Source organism: Lepisosteus platostomus, chromosome 2 (assembly GCF_059453375.1).
Source record: "Lepisosteus platostomus isolate fLepPlt1 chromosome 2, fLepPlt1.hap1, whole genome shotgun sequence".
NCBI classification, from domain to species: domain Eukaryota; kingdom Metazoa; phylum Chordata; class Actinopteri; order Semionotiformes; family Lepisosteidae; genus Lepisosteus; species Lepisosteus platostomus.
The window spans coordinates 70382202-70401957 of NC_142612.1; the positions used below are offsets into that span (position 1 = coordinate 70382202).

Consider the following 19756-nt stretch of genomic DNA (forward strand, 5'->3'; position numbering starts at 1 on the left):
TCACCGAGACAGTGTAGTCAGGGAGTCCCTTCACATAGGAGCAGGAGTAATGACACAGCTGCCCTGAGCAGGAGACGGTGGGGGGAACCTTTCAGCCAGCCCTCAAGAACAACTGGCATCCACTGAGGCCCATCACAGACAGAATCACCCCATAGCCATCCCACCAAAATCAGGGAAATAAAAGACAGATGCTATGAAATTTCAAATATGTTAACAAAAGCCCAGGAGTTGAACTGAAGAGCAGGTAGATCATCAAGGGTGCTTTTATAGGTATGGGACATCGATCATGGCCTCGCTGTCACCCCGGAGCTGGAGTTAAAAGGCTTGTAAATTTCTCCACATGATTAGCTAATGGCTGCACAATCAATAATCCCATGTCCCTGTGTATGGGTCAGCTTTGGTTGAGGAACTGCACTGAGTGGGTCATTCGCTAATGACTTACAATGAGACACTGCCTGGCGGAGAGAGAAGAGAACACACCGACAGCCTCTGAAGCTCTTGTGATTGTTCTTTATTCACAGGTTTTCTACTGAATATTTCAGATATCATAAACTGTCCGTCCTGTTCTTATTGACAATGGGATGTAGGTAGAAAACTATAAACTGTATTTAACTCAATACATTATATAATCTGCATTCAAAAGAATAATCACCCATCCTAATTGGTCAAAGCCAGTAGGAAGTGACTAGTATTTTTCCCCCCTCTGTTAAAAAATAAAAAAACACTTGTGTAAAGCACATGACAGCTGGCCTTAAAGCCTTCATGCTACTTCTATGCATTGTAGAATAGAAGACAATGCTTAGCCCTTCGGCTCTAAAGGATCTTCTGAAGTGGGTTGTCAAGGAAATGACAATAATTTGGAAGAAAGAGTAAATCAAGCTCTCCTCTTGGTTTTCCCCTTTACTCCAGAGATCTTCCTTAGACAGGTCATGATCTTCTCAAACATCCCAAGGGGTATGTTCATACTACAAGCAAACAAATCAGACAGAAGCGAACAAGTTTTTCTCATACATAATTAGATTCAGCCCTGCTTTGTGCCCTATGTTTCTGGGATTTGCTCCAGGTTGCTGTGATCTTTACCAGGAATAAGTAGGTTTCTGATAATAGATGAATGAACACAGGGTTCTAGGTATAGGGCAATTATTTTAGATTACGACTAGAAGAGGTTATTCTGGGACAGCTCATGACTGAAAGTTGGATCCTTGAAAAAGAAAGAAAAGGAAACTCTGGAAGGTGGGTTATTTTGTCTGTTGCACAGGCTACCAGTCAACAACTACCCATCTCTCACCAAATTTCAAATACTTCCAGTGGTTGTCTTGTCCCTAAAGGTTCAGAGTTGCTGCAAATTACTGCTCTACCTCCAGCTCCATCTGGATCTCATTTTCACTTTCTTGGCCTGGTCTTGCAGCTGATTGAGAAAATCAATTTCTATTGGAAATGTGGAAGAAAAAAAGTTACATTACAAAAGCAACTGGATTTATGTCTTCTCGATGCTGGATTTCACACATGCTGAAGCACACACACACACAAAACAATCTTCTCTTCAGCTGTTTGGAAATGGGATGCGCTTCAGCTGAATGTGCTGATCCTGGTGCTTCTAGCAGAGACTCGGGTTCATAAAGTTTGGAATGTAGCTGTGCACACTGATTGCATTAGCCTAATCCCCCAGCCCCCCCCACCCAAGAAAGAAGATGAAAAATGCCATAGTTTTCATAACTGAGATTTATCTAGCTAAACAGAATAATTTCCCCCCATTTCTTCGCAGAAAGCCTTACTTTACCACCTCTCAGAACAAGTACTGATAAAATGCTTATTTTCAGAGAACAGAAGTGACAGGCTGTTCTTTCTGTCCACAGTCTTGTTAATGAGACAATCATGTTTTTACATGAGGAAAGTACTCATAAGGCCTGCAGTATGTCCCTCTATTTACTGATACTTCAGATCATTGAAGAACAAAAACTGTTCTCATAGGATTCATTTGTACTCAGAATTTAGCATTCATACTAATACTGAGACAGTACTGTACTGAATACTTGATTAACAAAAAAACTAGTAGTCAGAAACAAGAAACAAGTATTCAGAAAGTAAGATGTTTTTTGAAAGAAACAGAACTGTTTTTGCTTCCAGACATTTTTGTTGTTTTCTAAACTTCATAGATTAAACATTTAAATAAATAGATTAAACAGTTGGAATACCGATTTTCTATAGACTGACTACTAGACGTGTTAAAGGCTCTGTTCACCAGACTTTGTGAATCTTTTTAATCATATTTTAAACTGTAGAACACAAGGACCTGCGCCAAATTGTCTTTGACAAAGTCATCATATGTCTAAACAAAGTTGTTTATCATGTTGGTATCCCAAGGTGTTTCGGCTCCATAAAGAATGTCACTCGGAAATATCCATTTCTGAACAGCATGTCTCCAAAAACCCTACATATACGGAATTAGAATGGAGAACAGAATATTAATGTTTATTTCTAACTGCTGTTCTTTTAAGTGTTTGAAAAACAAATAGTTCAGAAGAAATCATTGTAGCTCGCTGGAGTCTAGATAAAAGGCAAACACGAAGATTTCCGGTGTTCACTAATGGAAAAAATCTATCAGACATCCCATAGACAGGGCGATATGGCATGGGGCTTGATTGTGATGATCAGTCCCAGTTGTACACCGCCAATACTACTTGTGGCATTCATTCTGCTTGAAACTTTATGGCTCAAGTTAGCCATTATTTCATTTAAGTGGTCAAAATAAACTAAACCTAGGTCTTCAGACATTTGAAGATACGCCTAAAGCCACTGCCCTAACTGGGACTCACTGTTACAGATGAAAGGTTGGTAAATTATTCTTTTCTCTCACCTATTTTTTCCATTACACTGAAACACTTATCTACTGCACACTGCCAGACAGAAATTCTTCTCACTGTGGCTTGTGGTGGGATTTTTCAGGGCACACTGCCCCCTGCTGACAGTTCAGAAGAAAGTCCTCAAAAGATCTTACAGAGACAAGTCCTGAATTGTAGTAAAAAGTCCACATTCAAGTCTAGGGCCTCATCAGACTGAAGCCTCTCTCCGATTTGACTAGATTTCAGTGGACCTGTGTATGTTTGTGAGAGCCTGTCACTCCTGCTGGAAAGTGGCAGGGCTGGCACACACTCAAACAGCTGGGTGGACTGGAGCAAATGGGTTAAGAGAAATTGTGTAACACTTTGCAGATGCCCACATGTATAAACATTACTCGTCTCTGAGGGAAAGATCAGTGATGTCTGCAGAAAGGGGTGTAAGTAGTAATGTACTTTATCAAACTATTTTGATAAGGGGGTTACTTCTAAAAGTTGTTGAGAGGTGCAGTTTTCCTTCCATACTGTAATACTTTGAAATAAAGTATTAAGTTATAGTTACATCCGCAAACTGGTGGAAAACCTTGTTCTCACATTCTGTAGTTTACCCCCCACAAAAAAAAAACACCCTAGACTGATCTTATTTTTGATGCAAACAAGAGCAGGAGAAGCAGTATCTGCACCAAAGGTAGGATGTAGCTTTACAACTAAAGCAAACCTACATGCAAAACGTACTTTCTTGGTAAGTTACCTCTAAGAAGTTAAGTTTAAAAGGATAAAAAATATGCTCAGTTAAATCAAACAAAAACATTGAAATTAAACAGTCTAATGTTAAAATACCTAACTGTTGTTAATGTCCCTGTAAATAATACAATATTAAGTGAATTCAGAAATGTTACAGAAATATATTAGTCTAACTCCCTACATGCAGATCTCTTGAATTGTAATTAATCCTTTATTTAATTAAATGTAAGGAACATTTTCACACAGAATTTAATTCATTACCACATTTTACCATAAATATGGCTTAGTTACGAAAAATTTGAAAAATAATCTCATGGGGTAAACAAGTTACATAGAACTAGGTCCACTCCAATACTGCAGTTTGACAACAAATCGCCTCTATGACCATCCACTGAGGCATACAAGATCTTCAAGAGGGACTCAGCACCTGGAAACTCCCTTCCAACCTGGGAAAGAGGAAGAGGAAGTGCTGACCAGAAAACGACTAGGTGTAGGTGCTGTCCGACGTTTTTCACTGAGGTACATACACTCTAATACAATAGCCCTTGCAAGCTTCCAAAATTAAACATTACTAATCAGAGTTTCACATAATAATACTACAAGAGAATCACTAGAACTGCCCAGCAGCTTTAATCCTGGAGATTCCTTTCGAAATACAGAAATATGCAGGTCTGTAGGAAAAGGACAAAAAGCTCTGCCCCGTGTGAGGATCGAACTCACGACCTTCAGATTATGAGACTGACGCGCTACCTACTGCGCTAACGAGGCGCTGGGAAGACCACGCACAGTACAGGATATAAATATGTCTTTCCAGAAATCTGTGCTCCGCGTTACACAACACGGACTAATGGGGACGGACACATATTTTGTAAATGTCTAGAAGCGTCAGCGAAGTGTTATGTTAACTGCATAAAGAGATAAACTGTACGATTATCAAGACAGTGTTATTTTCGTTAATCGGAGCTATAACTGTTACTTGTCTTAGACCTCCTCGTGTAATATACGCGCTGATGTGTAATCTTTATACAATCCTGTATTTATTTAATTTATGGGAAAATATTAGTAAAGGCAAATGGGTTTTTTAGCGGTCCAGTACATATATGTCGAGTACTCCATCCGTACAGCGTTGGTGGTATAGTGGTGAGCATAGCTGCCTTCCAAGCAGTTGACCCGGGTTCGATTCCCGGCCAACGCAAGTCTTTTTTTATCTCAATTTCTGGGTCGGCACGAAATACACAGTTTAATAAATAAAATGCCGGAGAACTGGAGTTTGACTGCAGAAACTTAATTACTGTACTTTGTTCTGATGCTCAAAATCTACGCCAAACAGCGCCTCCGGCTGGGGACTCAAATTCACCTCAACTTCCCGAAATCGGCTGATGTTCAATTTGAAAAAAGAAAATCGAAGTGTCATATCATTATTCACGTGTATCAGTTAGACCGCGCTGTGTCCGCATTTATTCACATTGTGTCACATTTGCATAATGACTACTTATTTCTACAGAATGCATTTGCACTTTGGTCAAGTGCATTTCATAACATCCCTGCTCCAGCTGGGAAAAGTATCGCCGGCGCGTGTTTCACAAGCGCTTGGATCTTGTGTCTATTTCTCCTTGGAAACACAATGTGACGATAGTTGTTGGGGTTTTTTTTTTACCAAAATGAAAAATACCACAAGACGATTTGAGAAAATGTCTCCTAAGAACTGAAGGTTCATCCGTGTAAATCAGTCTTCCTTAAATCTTTAACTCGCCTGTCCCTTTGATCTCGCGCCCCAGCCGAACTGCGCAGCGCCCGCGCGTGCGGCCGACGGGCTCCCTTGCTCTCACGAGGCCGCGCGCGGCGCCCGGCAGGCCCACGTGCTGGTGTTCCCGCTCCGTCCTTGACTTTCTGTGTGTCCTGGCCAGGTGGTGATACAGGGCGATACGGGAGCTGTCTGATAACACCCCACCCCTTCCTCCCTTAAAAAAAAAATAATAACCCTCTTGTGCCACGTTTGCAGAAAGATCTATTAGGTGCTATTGGTTTCAACGCTTACCTCTCTCCAGTCCTCCGTCAAAGGTGTGGCTCTACATCGGCCAGTCTGGGCAAAATGTCGGGGCTCAACGTCTCCTTCGGATATTTCTTAGCAGTCGCAGTCTTGGCGGGGGTCGGGGGGCGTCTGCTCAGGCTTCGCCCGCTCCGGCACTTCTCCGCCGAGCTGCCCGCTTCCTTCATGCTGGTGGCCTGCTGGTCGGAGGTGCAGACGATCACAAACTTGGGGCAGTGGGCCGGAGGCTACGGTCAGGACGTCACGTCGACTGTCCTCTTCGTGACGTTGGTGGCTCACGGCCTCGTGTCGCCGGGCGCCTCGGGGAACCCCGCCGTGACCCTGCGGAGCTTCCTGCTCGGGGACGCCTCCGCCCCGGCCGCCCTTTCCGGCCTCGCGGGCCAGGTCGCGGGCGCCTTTCTGGGGCTGGGCTTGGCCACCTGCTACTGGTCCCTGGAGCTGACCGACATGCACCTGATCCAGAAGCTCATGTCGAGCGAGTGCAGCCCGGCGCTGCGCGTCCCCGCCCTGCAGGGCGCCCTCACGGAGGCCGCGTGCTCCCTGGCTTGGCACCTCCTCGCCCTGCGGCTCGAGCGGAGTCCCGAGCTCCCTCGGGTGCTGCTCTCCGCGCTCGCGCTCACGGCGCTCTCTCACGTCGGTGAGTGGAAGAAGGTTTTTTTTTTACGTTTTTAAGGATACAGTTAACATCAGAAATGCGAAAAAGGAGACAAAACATTATTCCTCCGGCTGTGAAGCGCTTCTATTTCTGTATCGGTTTTTCACAATTCTAAAAGCTGAAAATTCAGCTTTCTTCATGCTTCCACTGTCTTGCCCTTTGATTCTTTACATTTTTAATAGAATTTAAACAAAAAAAAATGGAATTCCACCTTAAAAGCATTAAGAGAGGGAGCGGTATTTAAAGACCCTTTACTTTTGTGGATTAAGTACTTCGCCAAAATAATGAATAGATTTATAATACAAACATATCCTTTATCCAATTCAGGTCAAACAAAATATAAAATAATATCAGAATCTCGAAATGTAACATTTTACCTTGAAATGTTTAACAATAACATTTTGCAGATCGATCCAAGTCCATCCAAACTCTCAATTTGGTATATATTGCAATCAGCAAACGAATGTAACGAAGCTTCCTTCTCGTGATTACGGTTCATTTGAAAAGGTGCGCGGTGACGTTAACTGGTTCACCGGCATTTAAACCGGGGACTCCAGGGAGTTCCCAGAACGGTCATGATGGCGGTCATCGCATTTTGGCGGGTGGTGCAGTTCGTTTTGGTAATATCGCCCGCTTGAGTTTCATGGAAATAAAACGCGTGACACGTGCAAAGGACGATGTGTATGGGATTTTCTCCCCCCCTGTGTAAACACTCTGTACATGTTTAACTATGTTGGGGTACCTAGTCACCTGTGTGTTTAATTCCAGCTGGCAGCTACACCTCCGGCTACCTGAACCCCGCGCTGGCGGCCGCGCTCACGTTCCGCTGTCCCGGGTTCAGCCTGCGGGAGTACGCGGCGGCGTACTGGCTCGGGCCTGCGGCCGGTAAGGCGCTCTGCGCACCGACACGCGTACCGTTGTGGACCAGCGCACTTCCAGTCCGTTCTCCTTTCGCCGTGTTTCTGAGACGTGGGTCTTCCCACGCCTACCGAGTGTGAATGAGTAGCCCGAGACGTTAGAAACCAGGGCTCTGGAAACACAGACGACGCCTAAAAAAAACACAGCTGATTTCTTACGATTGCCTTGCCTTTATTGACATGTTATTTCAAAGGCAAAACAACAGCCATGCAGAAAAAGTCACCGACTTGATCCCAAAAAACTGCAACTAGACCAGACTTATAGAGCATGATGATTCAATTCTTCTGTTTGTCCTTCAACAATGAGACACCAAACTTAAATACAACAGTCTTACATTAACAATATGCTGGTTCCTGAAAAAAAAAACTCAAGATAATTCAGTTAATGATCGTGCATTCCTTTGATCTGATGTGGTACATTTCCTTTTGACTGGAATTGAAATATCTCCTGTTCTCTGGACAGCCCTCCATAGTTTAAGAGGAACCCCATTTGGAAAGCACTGAGAAACCAGTACAATTTATTCATCTTTTTAACCAGTTACCATTGAAAGTTTACACTGAAGGGTCTAAAAATGAACCTCCATTAAAAAAAAAATGCCTGATGATCCTGACCAGGCAAAATCTGTCTTGTTTGCAGGAATGGCCATGGCTCTGTTCCTGTACGTGGGACATATCCCTCGACTTTTTTCTAGGAATCTCCTTTATTCCCAGAAGAGCCGGTACAGAGTGCCACGAGGTAAGAGCACCCGGAAGCGGACAGAGACAGCTGGCACCGCGGAGCAAGAAAAGAAGAGGGAGTGAACGTCAAACCGCAGCGCTGCGTACAGTGGACACGTCTCTCCCACTCGGCTGCAGATTCACCTGATCGGGGTTGGCGACTGGACCCAGATTTAACCGGGCACTCGAGGCAGGATGAGCTTTCCGTATTGTTTCTAGACCGAAACTAAATCGCTTAGGGCTTGCTGCGATTCCAAGTGACAGTATTTTTTTAAATGAGACGTACAGTTCTGAAACTCGGAATTCCTTAGAGAGGGTAATGTGGACGTGTACCAGAAAAGCACATGCTGTACTCCGCCATGCAGACCGATAACTCCTGTCGTGTTCACAATATGTCCTTGTACAGGCTCATTGCTGAGCCCTGGCATAAACGCAGCACCATTCAACAATCTGGCTTAATCGTGTCTGTCAAACGTTCTACAGGTCAGATGGTTGGAAAAGTCGACCTGCATTATTGACCTAATTCAGAGCTTCAGTGAATTTGGGTGATTTATTAATAATTAACAGTAAGTAAAATAGATGTAAAGTAGTAGGTTTATTCCATGCTGAAAAGAGAAGAAAGAAAACAACGTCTCGGCCGTGGAGCCTTCTTCAGGTGTGAGCATGAAGAAGCTAACACCTGAAGAAGGCTCCACGGCCAAAACATTGTTTTCTTTCTTCTTTTCACCATGGAATCAACCTGTTACTTGTTCCTTTGCAGCCTACCCATGCTGACGCAGCTGCCCACCTTAATAGATGTCATAATACAAATGAGTGCAAAATGATTCAATGAAGGAAATAAAAGGACAGATAAATGGCACATGCTTTTTTTAATTTTAACTTTATTTTGTGACATCTAATTTCACATAACACAGCAGTATTGTAATGCATGTTGCTCCAAATTAAAGGCAAGGTGAAAGCCGACCTGTTGCAGTGTCAGGTTGCTCCGACACTGGGGGGAATCGCTTATCAACGGCACACCTGAGGCTGACTTTGTTAACCCGTTGCTTCCTGCATCCAGCTGAAGACAGCAGTCATGTAATGGATTGGGAAATCGCAGGTAATGGGGAGAAGGGTTAAATTGTTGATCTCATCACGGTCGTGGAGAAGCTGCAGGAGTTCAGACTGAACCACTGTTCTGGCTCCAGCCATCTGCAGTTAGTACACAGCTCTCCCAATGTAAGAGCTAACAATAACACACTGTTGAACACAGCTGAACTGACTCCGCAGCCTACAAACCGAAATAAAAAAGACTGCCCCCATAAATCAACATACTCGTAACTATTTTGTAGGATTTGAGAAGCTTACTGGATAATAGGAGAACTCTCGGAGAACAGGTAGATTGTTACAATTTTTATTCTAAAATTTGAATTCCTCTGACAACAAGTATCTGGTATCCTATCGTTATCATTATCACTATTACAGTACTAAGTTCTAATGTTGCAAACCATTGTTACCATTTCTAAATCTTAAATATTAGAGAAATGACTGATTTTAATCTGGTTTTAAAGTATAAAGCTAAATGATTCTGAAGTGTTCAAACTTTTAAAAGAACAATTTACATGATTAGAATACTGAACAGTATTTGATTTACAACAATGTCCTAACTAAGTAAATTCCAGCAAACTCTCTAGAAATGAATGTCCCACTCTGATTCCTGTCAGACAAAATCCCTAAAATTTTAAGTGTCACCTCTTAAAGCAATAGTTTGAAAAGAGTAGTATTTTCAATAACTTAAGTATGGAAAATTAAGCAGGTAAGTAAATCAGTTAGTTTCAAAATTATTTAAAATAAAAGTACAGGTAGCATTGCACTAGCTGTCCACCACAGGTGGCCAGTTCTGATTTGACTGAACCAATTCATTTGTACTGATCACAACTTGCGTGTTCACAGTCTTTACAAACTGCTGTTTGAAGAGTAATCTTAAAACTGTGGATCCCCTGAACCAGGGTCAGCTAAAGATAAAGTATTAATCTAGCCACAAACCACACAACAAATAGTTTTACTGTGACAGAGTGTGATTAAGACAAAGATGTGGAGAGCGCAGTTTAGGATACTGCATGAAAAAAAAACTTCACTATAAACAGGGGTCTCAAATGCGGGTGGTCAGCCTTATTCCTGGGAAGCCCACAAGCCTTATATGTAGGTTACTTATATAGTAGGTTACCCTTAAATCGTCCATTTTTAAAGACATGCTACATTGTGAGTTGTGATCAGTTCTTTGGTTCAGTTGGGTCAGAAATAGCCATTTGTTGTCCCAGCTAACATACAAGGTATTGGAATTGGAATTTTAAATACAGACTAAACCACTTTATTGCACATATAACCTGCTTAAGAAGTCAAAAGGAAATTGTTCAAAGTATTGGGAAATTGAAGACTTGTAAAATCTGCTGGAGTGTTGTGTTCCAGGACCAGAGCTGGCCACTCCGGGACAAGCTGTTTTGGTTTTCTTTATGTTTTACATGATCTCTGCTTCATAGAGTGTCTAAATATTTATGAAATACAGCACTGTAATATTTTAAGCAGGCTCATGTGTTCAAAGAATGTGTTCAGTAATGTGTACAGTAATGAATGTGTTCAGTAACCTTAATAAATGTTATGTGCTGTATGTCTACCCGAGAAAATAATTAGGTTGTTTTGACTACTCAGTTTGAAACAAAGACCTGAAGACACTAGACCCTCAAGGAATTGTTTGTAAAAAACAATAACACATTACAAAAAAGATGCATCATATCAATTTAAAATCATAAATGTATTTAAACTAAAAAAAAAATTAAATGTAGTATGAGCATTTTTTCCCATGCATAATGCATTTTGTCCTCCATTTTTTTCTACAGTAGTCTTCCATAACCAACACTTTTGTAATATTTTAACTTCACATGCTTGCTCATTGAGATGAGTGGGTAAAACTGTACAAGCAGACAGCGCTGTGTGGCAGAATGTCTTAGCCTTCTGGGTAGATTCAATCTGATCTTACACATTCTACTTAATGTCTTTGTTATTCAAGAAACGACTCCCTTGCAACAGCCTTGCTGCGCTCAGGCAGACTGCAGGGAGTCGCGAGCTGCTCCAGCAGGATCAGGGGACAGATTAAGCTGTTGGGCCTGCAGCAGGGCCGGGATCCTGCCCTGCTTTGCCACTGGTGGGCTTTCCCTTCTGCTGAGACTTTGTCCCTGGATTGTGTTCTGTAGACACAAAGACCCATCGAAGAGCTTGAGCTAAAAATAGGTCAGAGGACACCTTGGACAACACAGAACTCCTAAACCAGAGGGCTACAATCAGTCGCTCTTTAAAAGTTTTTTTTTCCAAATTAACTTATTTTGCCATCTCCCCTTTTAGTTGTAGGAAAAGATTTTTAAAAAATGAAATGCTTCTCCTGTGTGCTTCTGTCTTCTGGGGCTACACAAACATTGAATTCATCTCGGATTAACACTTTTTCACTAAAAATCATGGTGGGCGGAGGGAATTCTAATTGCAGTCCTGTGCAAGTGCATACTTTATTTTAATTATAGAGTGGTGTGTCGATTCACGAAACAGGTGGGTGTGCTCATCTTTGGTTAATTCAGTCTGTTTAGGTACTGTAGATCAAAGACAAATTTCCACCACTAAAAACATAATGACATATTAGAAACACAATTGTCCAGCCGAAACATTGTGTCTCTTTTTCTTTTTCTTTACCTGTTCCTTTGCAGCTGACACAGCTACCTACTTGAACTTCCTAATGACATCTTGCCGTCACATTACCTTCAGACTTCAGATTAATGTCTGGTAATGGTGGGATATAATGCTCTCCAAGTCCTTAGTGCAGTAATGACAGAGCTGTGCAGGCAATGTCACCTGAGAGTTACCTGTATTATCCAACTGTGGTTGGTTCTCTAATTGGGCTTCAGGCCGGTCCACCCACAGCTGGTATCCTGGATTGTTAGGGAAACGCTTGGTCTGTCCACAGCTAAGACATCTCACCATTGTCATTCGTTGACGCCGACTACACCCTGAGGACAAAATGAACACTATCAGACAGCACCAATCCCAGTTTATCACTACTGAAGCCTGAGGTATGATGGCACACTGCCCCCATAAGGAAAAAGATGGAATAGTCAGCTGTATAAACCACGTCCCTTTAACTCTGACTCTCGCCCATAGATTAATTTTGAAATAAAATTAATCCATGAAAGGTACATTTCCAAGATGAGCTCTTACTGTTGAATTGGCTTTAAACAATGGATTCCTGGCAGTAAAAAGTTAAGTGGTGTTAAAAAATATCACATTATCAGAATTTCCCGTGTTACGTCTGAACCATTTAGATATCATGATATTACCGACAGCAGAAAAAATGTTGAGCAACTCGACTACATAGGGAGAGCATTGTAATACAGCCAGCCCAATACTTCAAATAGGATTCAGATCCTTGCGTTTTCTTCATTCGGTTATTTCTTAGAATTATGACTCTGTTCTCTGCAATACAATTAAGGTTTCAGTAGTGTTTAAAGCAATTAGCAGGGCTCATTATCTAGTCTGTAGATCTGACTGTTTTATGCTGTTTTTTTGTTCCTATTTCTTCAGGGGTGTGAATACACCTGGAGGGCACTGTTAATGCACTTTGCCAAACTTACTTCTCTGTCTCACTGTTGCAGTTACTCCAGGAACCAGGAGAGAGCAGCATTTCTTGCACAGTGTCCTTTTCACAGAGGGATCCCTGCAAGAAATGTGAACCATCAGGTTACCAAAACAGATTCAGAACAGGCTTGTGCATAAACATTAGTCAGCCTATTTATGTCTACCATCCAAAGCAAAGATGGGAAAGGTTATGGCTAATTTCATAACTAAATTTGATTAGCATACTTAATCTACGTAATATACTTCAGAGAGTATTTGCCAGGAGGTGTGTAAAATAAGGACATAAAAAGAAACACCTAGCAATACACTAGTCACCGGTACAAAACTGATTTCTGTTCCATTCAGATAAAATGACAGAACCATGTCTGTATGTGGTACTCTGGACAGCTCTTTATCAGGTATTGAAAGGACACATCAGGCCCTGAGTAAGGTTGATGAACGTACTGTCTCAGAACGAGGCGTTTGGAAATGGTCTTCTGAGTGAAGCAGTAGAATCGGGCCAGTTCCACATTCTGAGGGTTCTGTGCCAGGACACAGTGTGCAGCCTGTGCACAGAGGAAAGGAAACAGTGATACACCAAATGTTAAAAGGAACCTCTTCTCTATATGCATACATGTTCCTAGAAAAATAAAAAAGGATTTTGGAAAACTGATTAAATGTTTTGGTATCATTTTGATCACTGACCTCTCATGATTCTGGTGACTGTTGTTTAAATACTAAGTCACCTCATTAGTGAAAGCTGATTGGGCACAGGTCACTGGAAAAGTGATTCAACCTGTTGAATGTTAAGCCTATCGAGAATCAAAAATGAAAACCAAAACAAACCTCACAGCCTGGTGATTGTAATCTGGCCAGATGTTACAACTGAAAACAGCTCGTCAACGACAGCCACGATGTGTGAAACCAGAGGTCATGACACCTCCCCAAACTCAATGAACAATTCCAAGAGTGACAGTCTGGACCAGTGTGTGTAGTTGCTACAAAACTCCTCGTGCAATGACTGATGGCAATCTGACATCATGACTCCTGGGGCTTCACTCACTACTAATCCTATTGTCAGGACATTCCTGCAGAACAACGTGTCCTCTTGCGGATCAGGTAAGAACAACTTTCTCACGTGAGACGAGAAAATTCGAGTTATGTTGTGGATGCCCTGCTCAGCAGGTATGAGCAACACTGAAAATTTGTGAGATAAGCAGACACAGGTTTGTCCACATTCTATGAGAAGAACAGGACAGAATCTCACAAGACAGTATCTGCAACCTGCTGCAAAACATGTATCAGAAATCTACGGTTTTCAAAGGTGGTGACACAAGGCTGCAATTTTACAGAAGAACCCCTTTGTTGCGTCTGTTCTCTAAAAGATTAGTGCACCTCCTACAAAAAGGTGTATTTCCTGATAATACTTTCTGAATTTGTTGCAGTTATAATGTAAGAAGTGTATTTGATGTTCAGTATACTTCTCAAACACAAACAAATCAACATTATTTGCCATTATCAGTACACCTCCCTGATATAATGGAATCAAATATATTCCTTCCAGAAACTCCAACCAAAAACATACCCAGTCCCTCACTGAATGTATTTAATGCATCAGAGACAAAAGTGAATAAAACTTAAGCCCGACCTATTTTGCACAAAAATGTTCCTTCACTGCAACAGGCTATGTTGGAAAGACCAGATATAGGTGTTGATAAACATCTATAATTTTAGACCAGAACTATCCTTTTGCTATTCAAAGGGGCAATGAGATTACATGAAATCAACATTGTAGCTGGTTCGAGGACTACAGTACTTGTTAATTATGAGTTTATTCTACAGTATAAGGTTCCATCTGAATGCTTTCTTGTGGAAAATAGTGCTTGCCAAAGAAAGGCTCTCTTTATGCGTCTCATGTATGGTAGATTTTCTATAGTTTTAACCTAAATTAAGCATATCCAATCACACTGTGGCTAATTATCAAAAAAGTGATTAGAAGATATATAATCAAGAGCAGTGCAGCATAGTATTCATATTTATATTTAGCATGCACATGAGTTTCGAGATATTTGGAGTAGTCAGCTACGACTGAGCACAGTTTGGTCTGCAAATTATACAAAACTGCATTGTAACAAATATAGAAACTGCAGTTCCACTGCCATTCCAGGGCAAAACCATAATACCTGGTAAAGAAAGTTGAGTCTCTGAAAGGCTTCTTTATCCTTGATGTTGCCAGTCATTCTGGAGTTCTGTCTGTGACGCACCAATGACGATCCAGGACAATCTAGGAGTGGATATAAAGCGATCTTTAGTCATATTCTCGTATAAGCGTAACGTAAATTCCCAAACTTAATCTTTCATTGTGTTAAGCGTATTTGTTATATGTGATGTTTTGTTACTGTCATTTGATTCTGAAAACAGTGTGTATTTTATTGTTTTGATTACTTTGCATTCAGCATAACTGGATACAGTATAAGCCATCGAAATAACATGAGTGGTATCAATTTTTCTTCCTCAGCAAATCTGTTGGATAATACATTTTCAGCGGTGTTTCCGTAAATCGTTTTTAAAGACAAAATCGTTAAGTTTGAATTCTCCGAGGTAAACTTGCGACAGTATAACTCACGTGTACCACCGGAGGTCGATCATATATCGCAGAAGTTGATAAAAGTAAGTTTACATCTGTTTAACAATCCAATCATGCACAATTTCTAATTTACAGAAAAACACATGAAAATCAATGAACAACAATTGAAGATGTTCCTAAGATACTGTTTTGTGTTATAAATAAAGTTTTATAGTGGATGGTAAGCAAATAAGGACACACTGTATAGACAAACGCAAAACGCGTTTTAAAAATGGTGCCAAGGTGGTACTTTGTTGAACGTCGTAATGGCATGAAGGAATTTAATGCGTTGGTAGCAGTCAGCAGGTTAGATTAAACATCAGGTTAAATTATTTACGAAATACAACAACAAATCACAAATGTAACATTAAAATACAAGATAAAAGAACTGGCCCGTACGGGGATCGAACCCGCGACCTTGGCGTTATTAGCACCACGCTCTAACCAACTGAGCTAACCGGCCACACGACAAACCGGGTCTCTGGTGAGCGTCTTGTTTTTTAAGTTACACATCATGTTTTTCAAATGATTAATTTATCATGTCGTGTCATGTTATTTCATTTACCGAACCGCTTTATACTGTAACACCCTCGCTTGGCTTTGCGGCCGAAGAGCGCCCGGCTGGGGTGCCCGGCGAGGGACAGGACGGGAGCAGTGGTGGCCAGGGCGGGGACTATGAGAGTGCAGATCTGCCCAGTGCAGCTTACCAATGGCGGAACCGGTGTACACAGCAGGGGCGTAGCCACGGGTGGGCCACCCTGATTGATCCTAGTTCTACCCAATCAGTGTAAAGTAATTTAAATATGTTTTTTCCCTTTGTTTGCGTTACATGATTTGCTTTTTAATGTTACGTGTTTTATTTTTTTCTTCTAAGGTGATTTTCTATTGGCTCGCGGTATCTTTTGTGGCCAATAAGACAGTTATGTAAATATAGTGGGGCGGTGCATGCGTAGCCGTAGCCTAATTGGCTATCGTTGTCATCAGAGACTCTTAAGAGCTATCTGGCGCTAGGTTTTGGGTTTATTAACCAATATGGCAAAACAAATGCATATATCTACGTTTTTCAAAAAGCAGCCTGTAGATGACCAGACCAGTCCCGAAACAAATAAGACACATGAGATGCTACAGGCATCTTGGATTTTAAGAAGTGCAGCCTGGCTTCCCGAACGCGTTTGCTTGTAGCAGCTCGATACATGCTCGACTTGTAGGAGTTAAGCACGAAGAGGTTTTAAAAATTTCTCCTGTAAACAAATTACAATTTTTGGAATGCATTAAGATACTATTGACGGATAGATGCGAGTGTGCATTTAACTGATAACTATTCAGATCGCCTCTAAATGCCCTGTAGTATTTTTAAGTGAACGACGTTTTCAGAGCTAAAATACATCCAAAGTATGTATTTGACGCTTTTATTAGCAGACTATTCTTGCAATTAAAGGTACTATGAATTGATTCAGTGTTGAGTCTTGTTGGAAGTCACGAATTTCCAAATTGGGTGTCCTCAGAACTTAATATTTTAATACCTTTTTATTCTCATGGCGCCTCACTCGATATTACCCTTGGAGCGATGCATTTACTCCAACCTCTGAAACCCATACGTGCGTGCACGCTCTTCTGGTATGTTATGCTGAAGTCCGCTGAATATTTAACGGCAAGGTAAAAGCTCCGTGAAGTTGCCCCCACTACAGACAGCACGAACGATGAAACCCACCTCAGTCGTTAGTGCTACGTTTGTGCAGTTGAAAACTGCGTTTGTGTTGCTTTCGTTTCCGAGATATAGCGCCTTGTTTTTTCGGGGTCGAGCCTCCTTAGATGTGAATAATACTAACACATGACGCATTCCAACAAGTTAACCATCTATGACATAAACCTAAGGTTGTAACGTACGTAAAATCACCGTGATTGTAAGATCTATAGTTTTTATTTTCTAAGGCACATTTTCCTTTTCTTTCCCTACCGTGACACGCTGTTGCCAAACGCTTAACTGTGGGATACCACCGCGACAAGACCTCCACAGCATGTCATGATAAGGACCACATATATATCGCATGTATATTGCAGCAGTGTATATCACAACTGGCGCCTTGCTTCCATGCCACCCTGTCATCGCTGTCGCAACAAAGGTCTCATATCAAAACATAATATACCCAGATAGGATGTGTCGCGATATATGGGCTTCGTGTCGCAACATGAGAGTGACAGTCTTTGTCATTGTCACGATAAATGGACTCCATGTCGTGACATGGGGGGGGGGGGCGTTCGTCATATCGCGATATAGGGCTTTTCATGTCGCGACATGGGGGGGTTGGCGTTTGTCATATCGCGATATAGGGCCTTTCATGTCGCGACATGGGGGGGTGAGCGTTTGTCATATCGCGATATAGGACATTTCATGTCGCGACATGGGGGGTTGGGCGTTTGTCATATCGCGATATAGGACCTTTCATGTCGTGACATAAGCATAGCAGTTTTGTCATATCGTGATATGTGGGCGGGGGCGTTTTGTCGGTGTATGTCATATCGCGATATATGGACTTACTGTCGCGCCAGTCGCAATGGCTATCACGATGTGATCGTGATGCGCGCACTCCTATCCTGACATGCTATTGGAGTCATGAACGCGCTGTGGATGCCAAGACATTCTTTGTCTGCTATTCAGTTTTGACCTCAGTGCGACTTCGCTTAGATTGATTAGTAATTGGAAACCAATGGATGTGTTACTGTATATCCAGCGTGCTCATACAGCACACACTTAACCGGGGCGACAGTATTTGGACCAAGAAAAACATCCATCACCTGTGTATCTACACGTTCTCGGAACTTCCGCTGTGGCGCTTTGCACAATCAGAGTGTCGATTCTCACTGAGTGACCTCACCCCCCCCAAAAGGGCGCTTTACTGTATCTCGGGAAAGAAAGAAGCCGGGAAGTTATTTTCAACAAAACAAACCGGCACAAACGTAGCACTAACGAATGAGACCGGTATGGTTTCCCTACGACATTGTAGGGGGGCTGAGTGACGTCACGACCCCAAACTTCACGGAGGTCACGGTAAACCTTGCATGGTATTTTAAATACAAGTGGGCAGCTGCGTCAGCATGCGTAGGCTGCAAAGGAACAAGTAATAGGTTTATTCCTTGCTGAAAGGAGAAGAAAGAACCTGAAGAAGGCTCCACGGCCGAAACGTTGTGTTTTCTTTCTTCTCTTTTCAGCATTTTAAATACAATATTTCGGACGGATTTTAAATCTTGCGTTTTGCAATCAGTAGCGTTCGGCAGCCCAGGTAATTGTTGCTTAACCCGTGTGTGTGTGAGAGACAGTATGTATATATAAGGTTACGCTAATTCCGCTGTTTGATTATACTGCTCGAAGATTGCATTGTAAATTGGAGGGGTGCTCCTATGCTGGCAGGACGGTCAGTTAGAGCCAGGCCCACCCAAAAATCAATTCCTGGCTACGCCCCCGGTACACAGGCGCCAGATCGCCCCGACCTGCCGGACCCTACCCGGCAAGGAACGAGCGACATTAAACTGCAGCCCTGCTTACAGTTATTACAAATCCCATCCCAGCAGACACCGTTTGTATTTTGGCTTAATTCCACAATGGGGTTGCACCATTTGGCCTGCAAACAAAAAAAAATGTTCCATTTCTCCAAACTGTGGAGATGCCGCCTCATTTACACATTAACCCAGATGGTTGCTGCTCAGTGGCGGAGAAGTGATTTTCTCCTGTAAAGCGCTTTGGAGTCCTTGAGGGCGAAAAGCATCACGGAAATGCACATATAACACTGTTAATTTTCAAATAAGGTGCTTGTTTCGTCTTTTTAGCTGCTGTGCTGAATCCTTGATTCTTAATTTAATGCTTAAGTGGTGATTTCATTAAATTTCTGCAAATATCATATACCATGCTATTAATATTTCTTGAAAATGCATTCCTTTTTACGTTACCTAAATTTCTACAACTTTCAGCAAATAAAGTCAGGCAGCAGATGAGAAAGTCATGTCATTTGCCCAACCCTTTATACCATACAGTATTGCAGGAAGCCGGAGCTACCCAGCAAGCCACGAGCAAAAGGCAGGGTACACCCTGGACAGGACACCAGTCCATCGCAGGGCCAATGCAAGCCAATCATACATAGATAGATACTTTATTGATAGATACATTGGGACAATTTGGAGGCCACGGTAAAGGCTGAGGGGTAACTTTGGCCTGGACACTGGGATAACTCCATACTCTTATCGAGAAATGCCCGGGGATCTTTAATGACCACTGAGAGTCAGGACCTCGGTCTAACGTCTCAGCCAAAAGATGGCAGACGAGAAAGTGCTAGTGTAAATTTATGACTACTACCTTGTCTGCCCCGTCTCCGTCATACACAGTCTGACAAAATGCATTTTTATGCGGCCTTGCAAATCCATGGGTTAAACCAAGTGTTAAAATAACTTAAGTAATAGATTTTGAAATAGATATAAAAAAATCCAGTCTCTTTGGCTACATGGACATTTATCACGCATACTTTTGACACAAAAAAAGATTTCTTTTTAGTTTTAGCTGCCTCAGGGGGAGGCTTAATAAAC

The 19756-nt window shown here is 42.0% G+C and overlaps 2 protein-coding genes, 1 long non-coding RNA gene and 3 other non-coding genes across 9 annotated transcripts; 2 read left to right on the forward strand and 4 right to left on the reverse strand.

Moving 5' to 3' along the window:
* Window positions 1-3773: 3773 nt before the first annotated feature.
* LOC148676971 (uncharacterized) lies at window positions 3774-7084 on the reverse strand. The gene is made up of 3 exons (XR_015929122.1): window positions 6664-7084; window positions 5620-5807; window positions 3774-4027 (listed from the first exon to the last, which is right to left on the reverse strand). It is a non-coding gene; the product is annotated as an uncharacterized LOC148676971 (long non-coding RNA).
* Window positions 4277-4349, reverse strand: trnam-cau (transfer RNA methionine (anticodon CAU)). The gene has a single exon. It is a non-coding gene; the product is annotated as a tRNA-Met (tRNA).
* On the forward strand, window positions 4705-4776 carry trnag-ucc (transfer RNA glycine (anticodon UCC)). The gene has a single exon. It is a non-coding gene; the product is annotated as a tRNA-Gly (tRNA).
* On the forward strand, window positions 5674-8369 carry aqp12 (aquaporin 12). The gene is made up of 3 exons (XM_088616551.1): window positions 5674-6268; window positions 7055-7171; window positions 7841-8369. The coding sequence occupies exons 1-3, from the start codon at window positions 5674-5676 to the stop codon at window positions 8002-8004; spliced, it is 876 nt and encodes a 291-aa protein (XP_088472677.1). The 3' UTR covers window positions 8005-8369.
* Window positions 8370-10953: 2584 nt separating this feature from the next.
* Window positions 10954-17209, reverse strand: rpp21 (ribonuclease P subunit p21). Of its 4 annotated transcripts, none has more exons than XM_088616581.1 (6): window positions 17139-17209; window positions 14739-14839; window positions 13021-13121; window positions 12573-12655; window positions 11808-11951; window positions 10954-11177 (listed from the first exon to the last, which is right to left on the reverse strand). In XM_088616581.1, the coding sequence occupies exons 2-6, from the start codon at window positions 14793-14795 to the stop codon at window positions 11050-11052; spliced, it is 513 nt and encodes a 170-aa protein (XP_088472707.1). In that variant the 5' UTR covers window positions 14796-14839; window positions 17139-17209; the 3' UTR covers window positions 10954-11049. The 4 variants fall into 4 exon arrangements, with proteins under 4 accessions (XP_088472707.1, XP_088472698.1, XP_088472691.1 ...); XM_088616572.1 differs by lacking the exon at window positions 17139-17209 and adding an exon at window positions 15747-15877; XM_088616565.1 differs by lacking the exon at window positions 17139-17209 and adding an exon at window positions 15182-15578.
* Window positions 15571-15644, reverse strand: trnai-aau (transfer RNA isoleucine (anticodon AAU)). Its single transcript has one exon. It is a non-coding gene; the product is annotated as a tRNA-Ile (tRNA).
* Window positions 17210-19756: the final 2547 nt, after the last annotated feature.